Source organism: Hoplias malabaricus, chromosome 17 (genome assembly GCF_029633855.1).
Source record: "Hoplias malabaricus isolate fHopMal1 chromosome 17, fHopMal1.hap1, whole genome shotgun sequence".
NCBI lineage: Eukaryota > Metazoa > Chordata > Actinopteri > Characiformes > Erythrinidae > Hoplias > Hoplias malabaricus.
In genome coordinates this window covers 14,737,506-14,751,550 of record NC_089816.1, presented here as the reverse complement: position 1 = coordinate 14,751,550, position 14,045 = coordinate 14,737,506, and the positions used below count along the sequence as shown (strand labels likewise).

Below are 14,045 nucleotides of genomic sequence, written 5' to 3'. Positions count from 1 at the left end.
CGCGCACTCACTCACACACACACACACACTCACCCAGTCACTCACACGTGCACACACACTAATTCAGTCGCTCACACACGCACTCACCCAGTCACTCACACGCGCACACACACTAACCCTGTCACTCACATACACAGACACTCACCGAGTCACTCACACGTGCACACACACTAACCCAGTCGCTCACACACACACTAACCCAGTCACTCACACACACACACACACACTAACCCAGTCACTCACACACTCACAGTCTCTCTCTCTCTCTCTCTCTCTCTCACACACACACACACACACTTACCTAGTCACTCACCTAGTCACACACACACACTTACCTAGTCACTCACCTAGTCACACACACACTCCCAGTCACTCACACACACACACACACTCACACACTAACCCAGTCACTCACACATTCACTTACCTAGTCACTCACACGCGCACACACACTAACCCAGTTACTCACACACACACACACTCACCCAGTCACTCACCCGCGCGCACTCACCCAGTCACTCACACACACACTCACACTCACTCAGTCACTTACACACACACACACTCACCCAGTCACTCACACACACACTCACCCAGTCACTCACTTTGCAATAGTTTGATACATGAATATTTTTGGTGGTTTAATGGCTATGTTAGGCTAATTAAAACAGCAATGAAAAAAATGAAATTTGAATAAAAATTCAAACACACTAAACACATGAGCTACATTCCTTATTAAAACTGGGCTCTATTTTTAATGAACATTCAGTGGTAAATATGATGCAAATAGAACACTATTTTAACCATTAAAAACTGACATTTTTTACAGTGCACTGGCATTGCTTTTGGAGAGGGAAAGAATGGTGAAAAAGAGAGAGTGAATGAGAGCGCGAGAGAAAGAGAGAGTGTTGACATTGGCACTGCATTTTCATGTGGAGGGTGACAGCCAAAGGTGACAGCTGGAGAGAAGCGATGAGGCAGAATAATGCCAGGTCTTCAACAGCACACACCTCAGGCCAGCGCTTTCAGAAAGAGCAGCACACGGACCTGCCTCTCGGACAGAACCCACGGAAAAAAGCATGTCCCTCTGTGCTGCACGATATGTTGTCTATACTGGCAAAAACAGGCTTATATAATCTCCATATAAAAGCACTCTGTGTCGTAGCTGCACATGAGTGTAGTCACAAACCCCAGTGCCACCCTGAGGCCATTTCTAGCAGTAAATTGTAATGTAATTTCCATTGTAAAGTTGGATGATTAGTAATACACAATAGTGAAAACAAGAAGTCCAACAAACAACACGACCTGACACAAGCATTTTTTAAAGTCCCACACACAGTGGGCCATAGTGGGCAAAGCAGTCTATAGGCAGTAAAAAAGACATAGCAACACTTTACAAAAGTAAGACGATTCTGTAATAGGTGACTGTGGAAACAATGCCATCACTTCAGGGTAAGGCTAAAGAATACTGGGCTCATAAGAACAACACCTTCACAGACTTTACATATTGTCCAAATAAAAACATTAATTCATTCATTATCTGCAACCCTTTCCAGTTCAGAGTTGCAGTGGGTCCAGAGCGTACCTAGACTAATTGAGCACAAGGCGGGAATACACCCTGGAGGGGGCGCCAGTCCTTCACAGGGCAACACACACACCTAGAGTTGCCAACCAGCCTACCAACATGTGTTTTTGGAGCGTGGGAGGAAACCGAAGCACCCGGAGGAAACCCATGCAGACACAGGGAGAACACACCACACTCCTCACAGACAGTCTCCCGGAGGAAACCCACGCAGACACAGGGAGAACACACCACACTCCTCAGAGACAGTCACCCAGAGTGGGACTCGAACCCACAACCTCCAGGTCCCTGAAGCTGTGTGACTGCGACACCTACCTGCTGCACCACTGTGCAGCAATGTATCTCCAAATAGTAACTTTATAGAAGAGAAAAATAAAACCTTCTTAACTTTCAGAGGAACTCAGTGTAAAGACTTTATTCCAAGTCATTTTAGATCATTTCTATTGGTTGATTCCTCTTGAAATTTTCACAGATCGTGAAGGACAGGTGCTTTGCTCAAATTAAGTAATAAACTGAAAATTGACAAAAATGGAGATGCATTTTTCTTTGGACAGTTCTTATTTCTCAAAAACATTCTGCATTACCATCGTCACAAGGTGAGCTGACTGCCCAAAACGTGTTGAAATTTCAGGAAAAATGAAATTTTCTTTGGCTTTTTCAGTGAAACACATGATTCTACTTTCCATTTTTTATTAAAATAACATCATATAAAATACACTATTTTTTAAATTGTATTTCTCTCTATTACACCATTCACTGAGGACACACTTTGTGATAAAACAAAGAAAACATGTATTGAACAAGCTCCCAATAAACCTTTCACAAAAAAACAAGGGTAAGGTTTGAGTTACAAAGGCAGAGTTCAGGAGAGAGATCGACCTCTGCTGGCTTGGAGGGAAACTTGAGCTGACGTGACAGTTTGTCTTGATACAAGTATTTTCGTTTTCTGTCATTTCTGTATTTGCTGCAATCCAAAAGTGCATTTAAACATGGAATTGTGAGGCTAACAAATGGGAAAACAATTGCGATCATGTGATTATGTAATAACTGTGACAAGCCTACGCCCAGCTTTAACACCACTGGAAAAACACAAGCGTTTATTTCAAGAACAAACACATCACCGAAAACAAAGGCAAACAGAGTGATCAGTGGAGCTGTTCTTATGTCGTCAGGCTGAGAGAGAGAGAGAGAGAGAGAGAGAGAGAGAGAGAGAGAGAGAGGAAATGGGAGTAGGAAAAATCAGGACAGCTGACTGGAAGAGAGAAAAAAAAAACCTGTCCAGAAATGTGACACTTTTCTAATATATTCTGATCCCAAATTTACTCCACTATAGGAGCTCAGCACTGATTTCGCCCTAAAATAAGGGTGATTAAATAGTACAAATACTGTTCCGATTGAGTATGTGTGCACACGTGTTCACATTGTGTGTGTGCCTTGTTCCCGAACACTCTCTATCTTATGTAGGTCAGATCCGCAGAGTGCCGCTCTCTCTCTCTCTAGATGTGTGTTCGAGCTCAGCTGTGGAAAGTATCTATAGGGTGACGGCGAGCATCATATTAGAAACGCAGCCTTCAGGGCAAATACAGGAGTCTGCTGACTCCCTCCATCACAGACTGCTCATATTAATGAGGAAGAAGCAGGAGGCTCAGTGCATCCCTATGCAATCATATGTCACCACAAGAACACATAAATCAAGTCATATTACATAGCAGCTCCACAGAAATCCAGGTCCAGATCACTAATGACCCAGCCAAGGGTAACATCAGCAAGGAAAGGAACCGTCCATAACAGCCTTGGAACAGAGCACATTCACCTGGTTAAAGAGGAATGCTAGCCATGTATCAGAAGAAAGGTACAAAGTCTGAACTATTCACACTGATAATGATAGAGACCCAGAAGGCTGAAGTGTTCAGATTTTCCACTATCAACATCGGCATTTACTACAAGCCCAAACACATGTGGCTACCACTTATGATGAAATAGTGAATACTATATCCATAACTGTTTGTTTGACAAAGTGATGCCAATGTCCTGAACAATTGTGTATTACTTCAGTGACAAATAAATAGTAATTCGGTACATTTTATATTCAAGTTCATGGATCCGGATCCACAAGGCGTGAACACACTCTGTAGGGGGCACCAGTCCTTCACAGGATAACACACACTCACACATTCACTCCTCACAGACAGTCACCTGGAGGAAATCCACGCAGACACAGGAAGAACACACCACACTCCTCACAGACAGTCACCTGGAGGAAACCCACGCCGACACAGGGAGAACACACCACACTCCTCACAGACAGTCACCGGGAGGAAACCCACGCAGACACAGGGAAAACACACTAAACTCCTCACAGACAGTCACCCGGAGGAAACCCATGCAGACACAGGGAGAACACACTAAACTCCTGACAGACAGTCACCCGGAGGAAACCCACGCAGACACAGAGAGAACACACCACTCTCCTCACAGACAGTCACCCGGAGGAAACCCACGCTGACACAGGGAGAAAACACCACACTCCTCACAGACATTCACCCGGAGGAAACCCATGCAGACACAGGGAGAACACACTAAACTCCTCACAGACTGTCACCCGGAGGAAACCCACGCAGACACAGGGAGAACACACTAAACTCCTCACAGACAGTCACCCGGAGGAAACCCACGCTGACACAGGGAGAACACACCACACTCCTCACAGACAGTCACCCGGAGGAAACCCACACAGACACAGGGAGAACACACTAAACTCCTCACAGACAGTCACCCGGAGGAAACCCACACAGACACAGGGAGAACACACCACACTCCTCACAGACAGTCACCCGGAGGAAACCCACACAGACACAGGGAGAACACACTAAACTCCTCACAGACAGTCACCCGGAGGAAACCCACGCAGACACAGGCAGAACACACCACACTCCTCACAGACAGTCACCCGGAGGAAACCCACGCAGACACAGAGAGAACACACTAAACTCCTCACAGACAGTCACCCGGAGGAAACCCACGCAGACACATGGAGAACACACCACTCTCCTCACAGTCACCCAGAGGAAACCCACGTAGACACAGGGAGAACACACCAAACTCCTCACAGCTTGAACCCACAACCTCTAGGTCCCTTGAGCTGTGTGACAGCGACACTACCTGCTGCTCTACAGTGACCCCCAGTACATTTATATTTATGTCTAAGTGTTAAACTGTAATGTTTAACAAAGTTAATAATGTTTAAGTCAGTCCTGCTTGATGTTGTTGATGCTGATGTTGATCCAAAGCTGTGACGTCTCATTTGTCCTATTCCAGAGTGTCTAATGATGTCTAATGATTAATTCAATTTGTTATGGACCCCACTGCTTTAATGAGAGTAGTTGATTACGCGTGCTATTAGCCGAGACGAGCGTGTTCAATCTGGGGTGAATTCCTCAGCAGGTGGCTCAGGCTGTCAGGGAAATATGCTGATGACTTTCCCTCTCGATAAATTAACATTGACATCTGCTACATGTGTCATGGGTAACGGCAATATAGACCAGCGTCCAAGAGTAATTATTCATCCCGTCTATAAAAACCTAAACATAGCGCTAATTACCCATAATCATATGCTGTATTCAAGGAGGAGACCACAATGCCATGCTACACAACGTCTACGTCTGATGTTCACATGCTAATTACCAAAAAATAAACTGCGAAAAATATGATTGAATAGATTTTAAAAAATTTGATGAAGACAGACACACACACACACACACACAAACACTAGTGTCCAGGGCCAGTGAACACGAGGTGCCCGAGGAACATTTTGGGGGTGAGATGCCTTACTCAATGGCTCTTCAGCTGTGGCTGTTGAACCAGCGGTGAACTTCCGGTGTGTGTGTGTTTTCACTGTCAAGGGAAGGTTAAACACAGTCTAAATTTCATTGTATCGTTGTGCAATGATATTTTCACATTTTGAATTCTGGGGGAGTTCTGCAACCCCTCCCCAGAACTCCTATTCCAAATTAGAAGCGCTCAGAGGATGAAAGCAAGCTCTGACTTACCAATATCAGCTTCCTTGTGGTTCTTTATGAACTCTGCCAGCTCAAAGTTGCCGGCGATTATGGCCACCTTCAGAGAAAAAGAGAACAGAAATCAGTAAGGTCCATTAATCCCTTCCATCAGTATGCAATATCTGACCTTTCCTTTTAAACTTAACTCAATCCCAGAGTTAAACCGGCTGCCAACTCGCTCTGTGGAAGTGTAAATCATGTGACATACATTTTTTTAACAAGATGAAATCTAAATAAAAAGAAGTGTGGGTGTTGGACACTATGAAAGAGTGCCTGAGTCAACAAACAACCAGACCTTAGACACCTACCACACAGTGACCATTCTTACACAACACTGCCCAGGTCTCTACAGTGGCTAAACACTGATGTAACACCACTGGTTCTGAGATCACCTCTGACAAAATGTGCTTCAGTGAGAAGTAACAGGACACCAACACAGCAGTAATCATGAAATCTACCACTCATATTTATAGAATTTTAAACACGCAGGAGTCGACCAAGAAGCCTTAGAAAATATGAAAAGACTGCGCTACACAAAGGTCAAAGACCACCTTTCATTATGTCTTACTCAACAGAAAATTACACAGAATCTTCTACAGTAAAATGTAATTTATATTCTTCCATCATTTACTATATAAAGAGTGGATTCTTTTCAGTAACCTTCGGCAGAGACAAATCACACACCACCAAAGTTCAGTCTTAGAAGTTGGCTGCATTTTCTGCTTCTCTAGTGACACAAAACACAAACCTGGACTCTCGAGTGGTGAGTCTATTGTTATGAGAACACAAGCAGCATCTTTGTTCGATTTGGAAATGTATTTTTGGTGACTATTATGTTTTCCCATTAAAGACTTCTTGGCAGACACACATCCTTTCAGACCCATACTTGTACCTCTCACAGAGGAAGATTGGGCACAAACAGCTGAGGATGTGTTCAGATCTTAAAGTAGGAGTGGAGCTTCTGCTTAGTAGTTTATGTAAAATATTTTTTTAAAACGGTGACAAGAGAGATATGCAGGAAAATGTATAATATTCATCAGCATAATTCATTTGTCAGTTGCAATGGGATGGAAGCCTATATGGCAGCAACGATTGCAGTGCTGTGCAGGAACACACCCTGGACAGGGCAGTATACATAGTCTCTCGCATACACACTAACACACTAACTAACACCCAGTCACACCCATGTTTTGCACAGCCAACCCACCCACCAGTACCTAAAGGACACCCATACAGACACAGGGAAAACACATCAAGCTCCTCGATGACAGTGACCCATGGCGAGGATCAAACCCAGGACACCGAGAACCTGGCTGTGAGGCAGCGGCACTACTTGCAGTGGCACTTTGCTGCCTTAACTGCCAAACATGCAAATTCTTTGCCAGTTCATTAAGAATATGCAAATATTTATGAATATTCCTGATGTTAACATTAACTTGCTTAGTATTTATCTCAGTTCAGCAGTGCTATGTGGCCTTTCGACTGCCACAGTCAATGATGTAGATGACCTGCTATTAACAGTCACTGGAGTTGCACCGAAGGTTTAAATGGAAATGATTTGTAAGCTCCTGTATTATTTTCTGACTGGGGTCATTTCTGGACAGAAAAGGTCTAGATTATCCAGGCAGAATCTAAGCGTAGCAGTTTGGGTGCTTCAAATTAACTGTAATCAAGCAGCTACTGAGGTGTGAAACCTAATTTTAGCATTGTGAGATGAATAATACGAGGCATTAAACAATGCAGCAACAGCGGCACTGATGTGTACATTACATAAACTCCCTAACTCCTACATAGAAGCCTGGAGCTGGGGAGGTCAGTTTAAAGCTGATAGGCAATGACTGGAGAGGAGCCACATGATACACTGTTCTTCTGAAATTCAGTGCTTGAACAAGTCTGATATGATTCTCTAAGAAATGTATGTTTAGATTAGGTAAAATATATGTATATTTGGTGCTATTTTAATGAATAAGGCCTTTGGAACAACAAACGGCCAAAGAGAATAACTATAGGCCATTTTAATTTATTTTTTGAAGAATAATCACTGTCTAGACAGTAGACACAATGGCCCAGGAGCAGAGTTAACACAATATATAGTCTACGAGTGGGAATATTTCACTATCTAATTATTCATTTACCACCAGACAAATCAAATGCTTCTAAAGGTCAGGACAATATGGACATTTTGATACAACAATGGCGTATAAATGGCCCTATAATGGCAGTGCCACTCACAGAGCTCATCCACTGACCTCGCTAAGACACTTTTACGTTGAATAGTAAAGACATTGCTGTGTGAGAAACCCTGAATTTTCAAGCTGTTAAAAATATTCTGTCTATTGAATCATTTGGCCAGTCATGCACTTTCTAAAGACACGTTTATAAGCTCATAGTGAGAACGCATCTCTTTACAGCAATTTAGGGGTCCAGGCAAAGTGGTTTTAACACAGATGAATAGGGTCCTTAACTATCAAAGTGCATCTCTATCAGCTGATTACTGACTTTGTATATGATTTAAAAATGCTATGTAACTGACATTTGATATGCAAATTTTCTCCTCTCAATTTCCACCCCAGTTCCATATAAAAGCCAAGTTTATGCTTGAACATAAACAAATAAAATACATATAAATAAAAATAGGAATAATAATTAAAAAAAAGAAAAAACTTTGGACGGCACAGTGGCACAGCACATAATGTCACACAGCTCCAGGGACCTGGAGTCTCACTCCGGGTGAGGTCTGCGAGGAGTTTGGTGTGTTCTCCCTGTGTCTTCCTCCGGGTGCTCCGGTTTCCTCCCACCGTCCAAAAACACATGTTGGTAGGTGGATTGGCAACTCAAAAATGTCCGTAGGTGTGAGTGTGTGTGTGTGTGTGTGTCGCCCTGTGAAGGACTGGCGCCCCCTCCAGGGTGTGTTCCTGCCTTGCGCCCACTTATTCCGGGTAGGCTCCGGACTCATAACCCTGAACCGGATAACTGCTTACAGATAATGAATGAATGAATTAAAAAATCTTGCTACAAGGAGTGGGAACAAGTGCCAGTGTTGTATTTGTTTCTTTCCTGGCACCACATGTAAACTACGCACTCTACTCCCTAAATAATGCACGGCACAGGTTATAAAACTAATACAACTACACCACTACATCATGTACTACAGATGGTAGAGGAAGGATATTTGTGTTTCAGCCCTAGTGGTTTGGCGGTGTAATTGCAAAGCAATGCAGACACACAAAGGCTTAAGTATAAATACTCAAAATGGCATAAGGCACTTGCGCAGACTATTGCGTAGGCTCTCCACTGAGTCAACAGAGAGGCATAAATCGGCTTTTAATTAGTGATACCCAGGACACTTCCTCTGAAGCATGTGAAACAAGCCACTGTTTTTTATGAGTCACCATTAAAACACAACATCACTGGAGGTCAGCTCACTTGGTCACTTAAGGTCACCATAGTCAATGGTAAAGGAACTGCAAGAGCAGAGGCTGGTACACAGTAAAGGAGGTTAAATGCACTATTGTCCCCTTTGGTTTCAGAAGAAACATCAAATTGAGGGCCATATATCTGTCCAAATGCAAAGCACAGTATTTCACTTCTGTAACGTCCACTGCAGAGAGCCAATGACTTCAGGAGCCGTGCGCTGGTGTGGGTAAGAGTAAGGGGTGGGTGTGAAACTGACATTTACCACAGGAAATTAAACTGTGCCACTAAACACTCAAAAATATTATTTCATGAACTAAATGTCAGTAACAAGAAGTTCACATAGAAATAAGCCAGTGTCTAACCTCTTTCTGAATAATCAGCCAAACAGACTGATCTTAAACCTTGGCAAATATGTAAAAGGTTTTCAGTCGAGTGTTTTTACTAATAATCAATTTGGACTGAGATGAGAAATGAGACTGATATTGTTACAAGTATTAATGTATATGATGTCAAAACACAAATGAGACACAAGTCCCAAATCCAAACAATACTGGCCACAACATGATATTGCTCATTATAGATGGAAAAAAACCCACGGTTATGAGCGTTGGCCCAAATGAAATTGTGTTTCAAGCCAATTCTACAATCCCCGAGAGGCTGCTGATTATTAAAGCTTCTAAGTGTGCATCATGCTGGTTTGCCTTTGTTTCTTCAGCCTTCTTTGCCTCTAAACCTCACTGTAGATCCTCCGTTACTGAAGCATGGCACCAGCCACCACACCCTGCTTCCAAGAAGAAGCGGGGGCTGGGTCTCAGGAGAGTTACCAGCACAGTAACTCAATGACATTTCAATAAAGTAATGGTTCACAATAAAAATAAATAGATTTATTAGTTCTTAAGTAATACCCTCACTCAATCAATCAATCACATACATACTCAATCATTCACTCACTCTCAAGCAAATACATACTTTTTAATCACATAATTCCCTCACTCACTCATCATTCAGTGGCATACTCAGTCAGTTAGGAAACGCTCCTCAAGAGGGTGCTATTGCGCATCACATCAATGAAACTATATGCCCTTATTTATCCCACAGGGCACTTGCATAACTCAAGTTAAATTTGCTGAACTTTGTCTTTAAGTTTTCCTATTAGTGTTGAGTTTTTGCCTCTATTTCACATTCCAGCACACCTGTGTTAAAATTACATTTAAATCCCAAATTTAAATTCATCCTTTGAGCATTTAACCTTTTATTGTGCAAGTAATTTCACATACAATTTAAGATTATTTCAACCTTTGAACATTTTACTGCATGTCAGTCATTTTGAAAGAGAAATGACAACTAACCACAAAAAAATCTATTAATAATAAGCACTGACTGACCGACCTAGTAATTCGTAGAGCAATTTAATGACGCATAAGTGGAGACCCCTAGCTTGTGAACACCAGCTCTAATTCTGCTAAAAGCACTGAGCAAACGACTGCTCCAAAAAGCATGCTTTTGTTACAGTATCAAAAGAAAGTGAAGAGAATGTGTGAGCAATATCCTGAACCTTCTCAAACTAATGCAACATGCTACTGCTCAGATCTGACAAACACAATCAACACTGTCCGCTTGTACAGTGTTGCAGCATAATCCAGTAAAATAAACCTAACCAGAAAACTGGAATTGTCCTTTTCTTAATCAGCATCAGCCCTGTACCAAAAGATCCAGTGTTGTTGTTGGTTCCTGTACAATGCTGGAGTGCTCAAGGCTGTTCTCTCCTGTTTTTGGTAACACATGAATTTAAAGTCTTCCAGGATTAACACCCCACACACTATAACATCACAAACACTTTCCCCATAATGTGATCTAGAAAGGTATATAATGATGTGTTTATTGCCATTTTTAGAATAATTACTATGTAAATTGTTAGCCAGTTTGTAAGCTAGCTAATGCTAACATTATGAACATCTATGCTAGTCTCCATGAAAAGATAATTCACAGAAAAGCTTTTCTTTTAGTTCAGTTAATTCAGTGATTTCAGTATCTCTTAAACAGGTGGAGAATGAACTAGAACTAGAACCATAGTATTATATAGGTTTGTAGGTTTAGGTTGGTTATGCAGTTAAAACACCCCCTATTCTTCATTAGAGGAATATTATGAAGCAACCGGCAATGTATCTGAACTCCTGGGAGCCACTGGTGAAAAATGAAATGATTTGATGCTGAAGCTGTATGATTCTGCATTTCTAAGCTGAGACAGTGAAACACACAAACAAACATTACCACATTAGCAGCTTATTCATAGCACTCTAAGAGGATTCTTACACAATGGCTGTTGAAATGTGATCAATCAGGAATATAGAGGTACCTACATTAATAAACATTTCCATTCCTGTTTCAGCAGCGCTAAGAGGAAAAGCATAAGTAAGACTTAGCACAAAAAAACTGAACCTAAAAGAATAAACCTAATGGAAGGAATCCCAAGCCCTGGAACGCTCACTGTACTGTTATGGTAATAGACCAATAAACAGGGAGCTAAAGCACAGTGGAGGGCTTGTCAGGCTGCTGCAGTATAGTATCTACTGTATGTTTGTGTTAGAGTTCTGTACATACCTGGAAAGGAGTTTGCCCGCGGTGGTTCTTCACGTCCTGGCTGGCTCCCCGCACCAGCAAAACTCTGGCACAATTCTCCTTCAAAGGGAAAAGAAAGATTGAAATGGTTTCATCCTTGGCTGAAAGTATCCGCACATTCGCCCACCCACTCTTTTCTGTTCTGTTCTATCATAAACCAAACTCAAACAAACTGGCATACATCATTCATATGAACGCTTTCTAAGCTACAATCCAGTCCAAATATTTCTAAAAACATATTTCCCGCTCAATAATTCCAAGAATAGGTCAAAGCCGTAGAAATAGCAAGCTCCTAAGTGTCTATAAATGATCTCACCCTGCTTAAAACAGGCTGCAGTGGAGAGTGACAGACTTCAGCATTCTGGCCTCCAACACCAGGTGTGAAGCTTGTGGAATGTCAACACCCAAATTCAGAATCAGTGAGAATGAGGGGGTCTGTGCAGTGATGTGTTTGTGTGGTCTATGTGTGTTGGTGTGTGAGAGAGAAAGAGAGAGAGAGAGAGAGAGAGAGAGAGAGAGAGAGAGAGAGATGTGGCTTTGTAGCACTCCAGCCCACTCCAGCCAGCTGGATTCAGCAGCCCACCCACGGAATGCCTCACCACAAAAACCCAACACACACGTACACCTCCATCGCACTCTCCTCCTACCTTCCTGCTAATACTAGTTTCGCTGTTGCTGACAGCGCTTATACAAAGAATAAGTGTGTGTGTGTGTGTGTGTGTGTGTATACGGTTTCCATTTCCCTGTGCAGGTAAATATCACCACTGTGCATTTGGCACTGTTCGTGGTCCTTGTTGACATGGTGATGGAGCAGCGCCATGCGTTTACCGTAAACAAAGTGAAAGAAAACAGCACCTGCCCACCACAGGTTCATGGCTGTGTTGCAATTGATCAATTGAGGACACTGTGGCTCACATCTGGAGAGGTATTCAGTGGGTCAAAAGAGGCCATGATTGGGCCAGTAAACACATAGCGTTTGGTAAGTAATGACTCCACTGGTGAGTGTAGAGGACACTATAATTCATCATGTGCCAGCTGTGACCTCTGCAGCAATTCTTCTGTGATACATCATACTGAGAAAGCATTCACCTCTAAGAAGATACAGCAGGTTCTAAAACCTTATTGTTGTAAGATACACCAATGAACTGACGTGATATGAGAAAAACAGCTCTATCACAAACCTAGGTTTTTCACACACAGCACAATGGTTGCATGTTTACTCTGTCCGTATTGCAAGGTAAAATTTTGTAGCCACGTTTGCTCAGATAGCCACGCTGTGGGCATTAACACAAGAAGCAAAGAAAAGAGCAAAGATTTATGATAAAAAAAAAAAAAAACATGACATCCAATCTGAGAGGTCAAACTGAGTCGTGTGATCAAAGATCTGATTTGAAGTACTCCTCACTCACTCACATACATACTCACACGTTTACCAAAATGTTCCACAGAGGGTGCTATTCAGAGCTTTACCTCAGTGATTTCACCTCAGTAATTTTACATCCATCATGTTATTTGAGCACAGCATGGGCTTTTTTAACTAAATGATAGAAGGTCCAATATAAACGCTTCAAAACTCTCAGAATAACATCTCCTTATGTTAACCTCCACTAAAAACAAAGCTTATTTCGGAGCTACAAGATTTTTTGTGATATAATCGAATTGAGATTTGAAGCCGACTGGTAAAAGTCAAATTTCTTGTGGCTTTTTGCTGAGAAATCAGATTTGAGCAGGCTGCCCGAACAAGGTCAAAAGCAGGCTCCAAACCAGATACGTTTTATCTTGCATATATTTTCCCCCAGAATCTTGGTGGATCCTGTGAATAACAGTGTCGCTATGACTTGAAAAACAAATAATGCTACAAAGAGTCATATGGAAATATTTCAAAACTCTTTTGCACACTGAAACAGAGCATAAAGACACCACCCACGCAAGCTGTGGGGCAATATGCCAACAGAGTGTGAGTAAATGAGGCAGACTAGTATTTTTCTTTTACTTTTATGATTTCCTCTTTATTATTATCATTCTAATAAATAAAATCAGAATTGAATAATAAACAGCATTCCTTTTTAGGTAAACATTATATCGCTTTTATAAAGAACAAGTTAGCTATATTCAATTCACAGTACCTATTGTCTCAAAATCCTATTACTGCAAAGAAGTGATTAACATATCACCAGGACTCTGCCTGTATTTACACAGCGGGGGAGCTGATCTTGAGTCATAGTCAGATCCTAGAAATCTCAGCTGATTCAGAAACAGCAGCTTGCCAATATGGACTCCATTCTGACTGAGCACTAGCAGGGAATACCATACTTGACATGCGCTAAACAGAATGAAATTATCTCAGATGTATATTAAGGACCGGAGTG

The 14,045-nt window shown here is 42.1% G+C and overlaps 1 protein-coding gene across 1 annotated transcript in view; it reads right to left on the bottom strand.

The window, feature by feature from the left end:
• The window catches only part of shank2b (SH3 and multiple ankyrin repeat domains 2b), a 168,749-nt gene that overhangs the window by 110,157 nt on the left and 44,547 nt on the right, over nt 1-14,045 (bottom strand). The window contains exons 10-11 of the mRNA XM_066649888.1: nt 11,659-11,736; nt 5,632-5,698 (exon numbers count right to left, since the gene is read on the bottom strand). Of these exons, the coding sequence (XP_066505985.1) occupies nt 5,632-5,698; nt 11,659-11,736 (145 nt within the window). The remainder of the gene's footprint in view (nt 1-5,631; nt 5,699-11,658; nt 11,737-14,045) is intronic.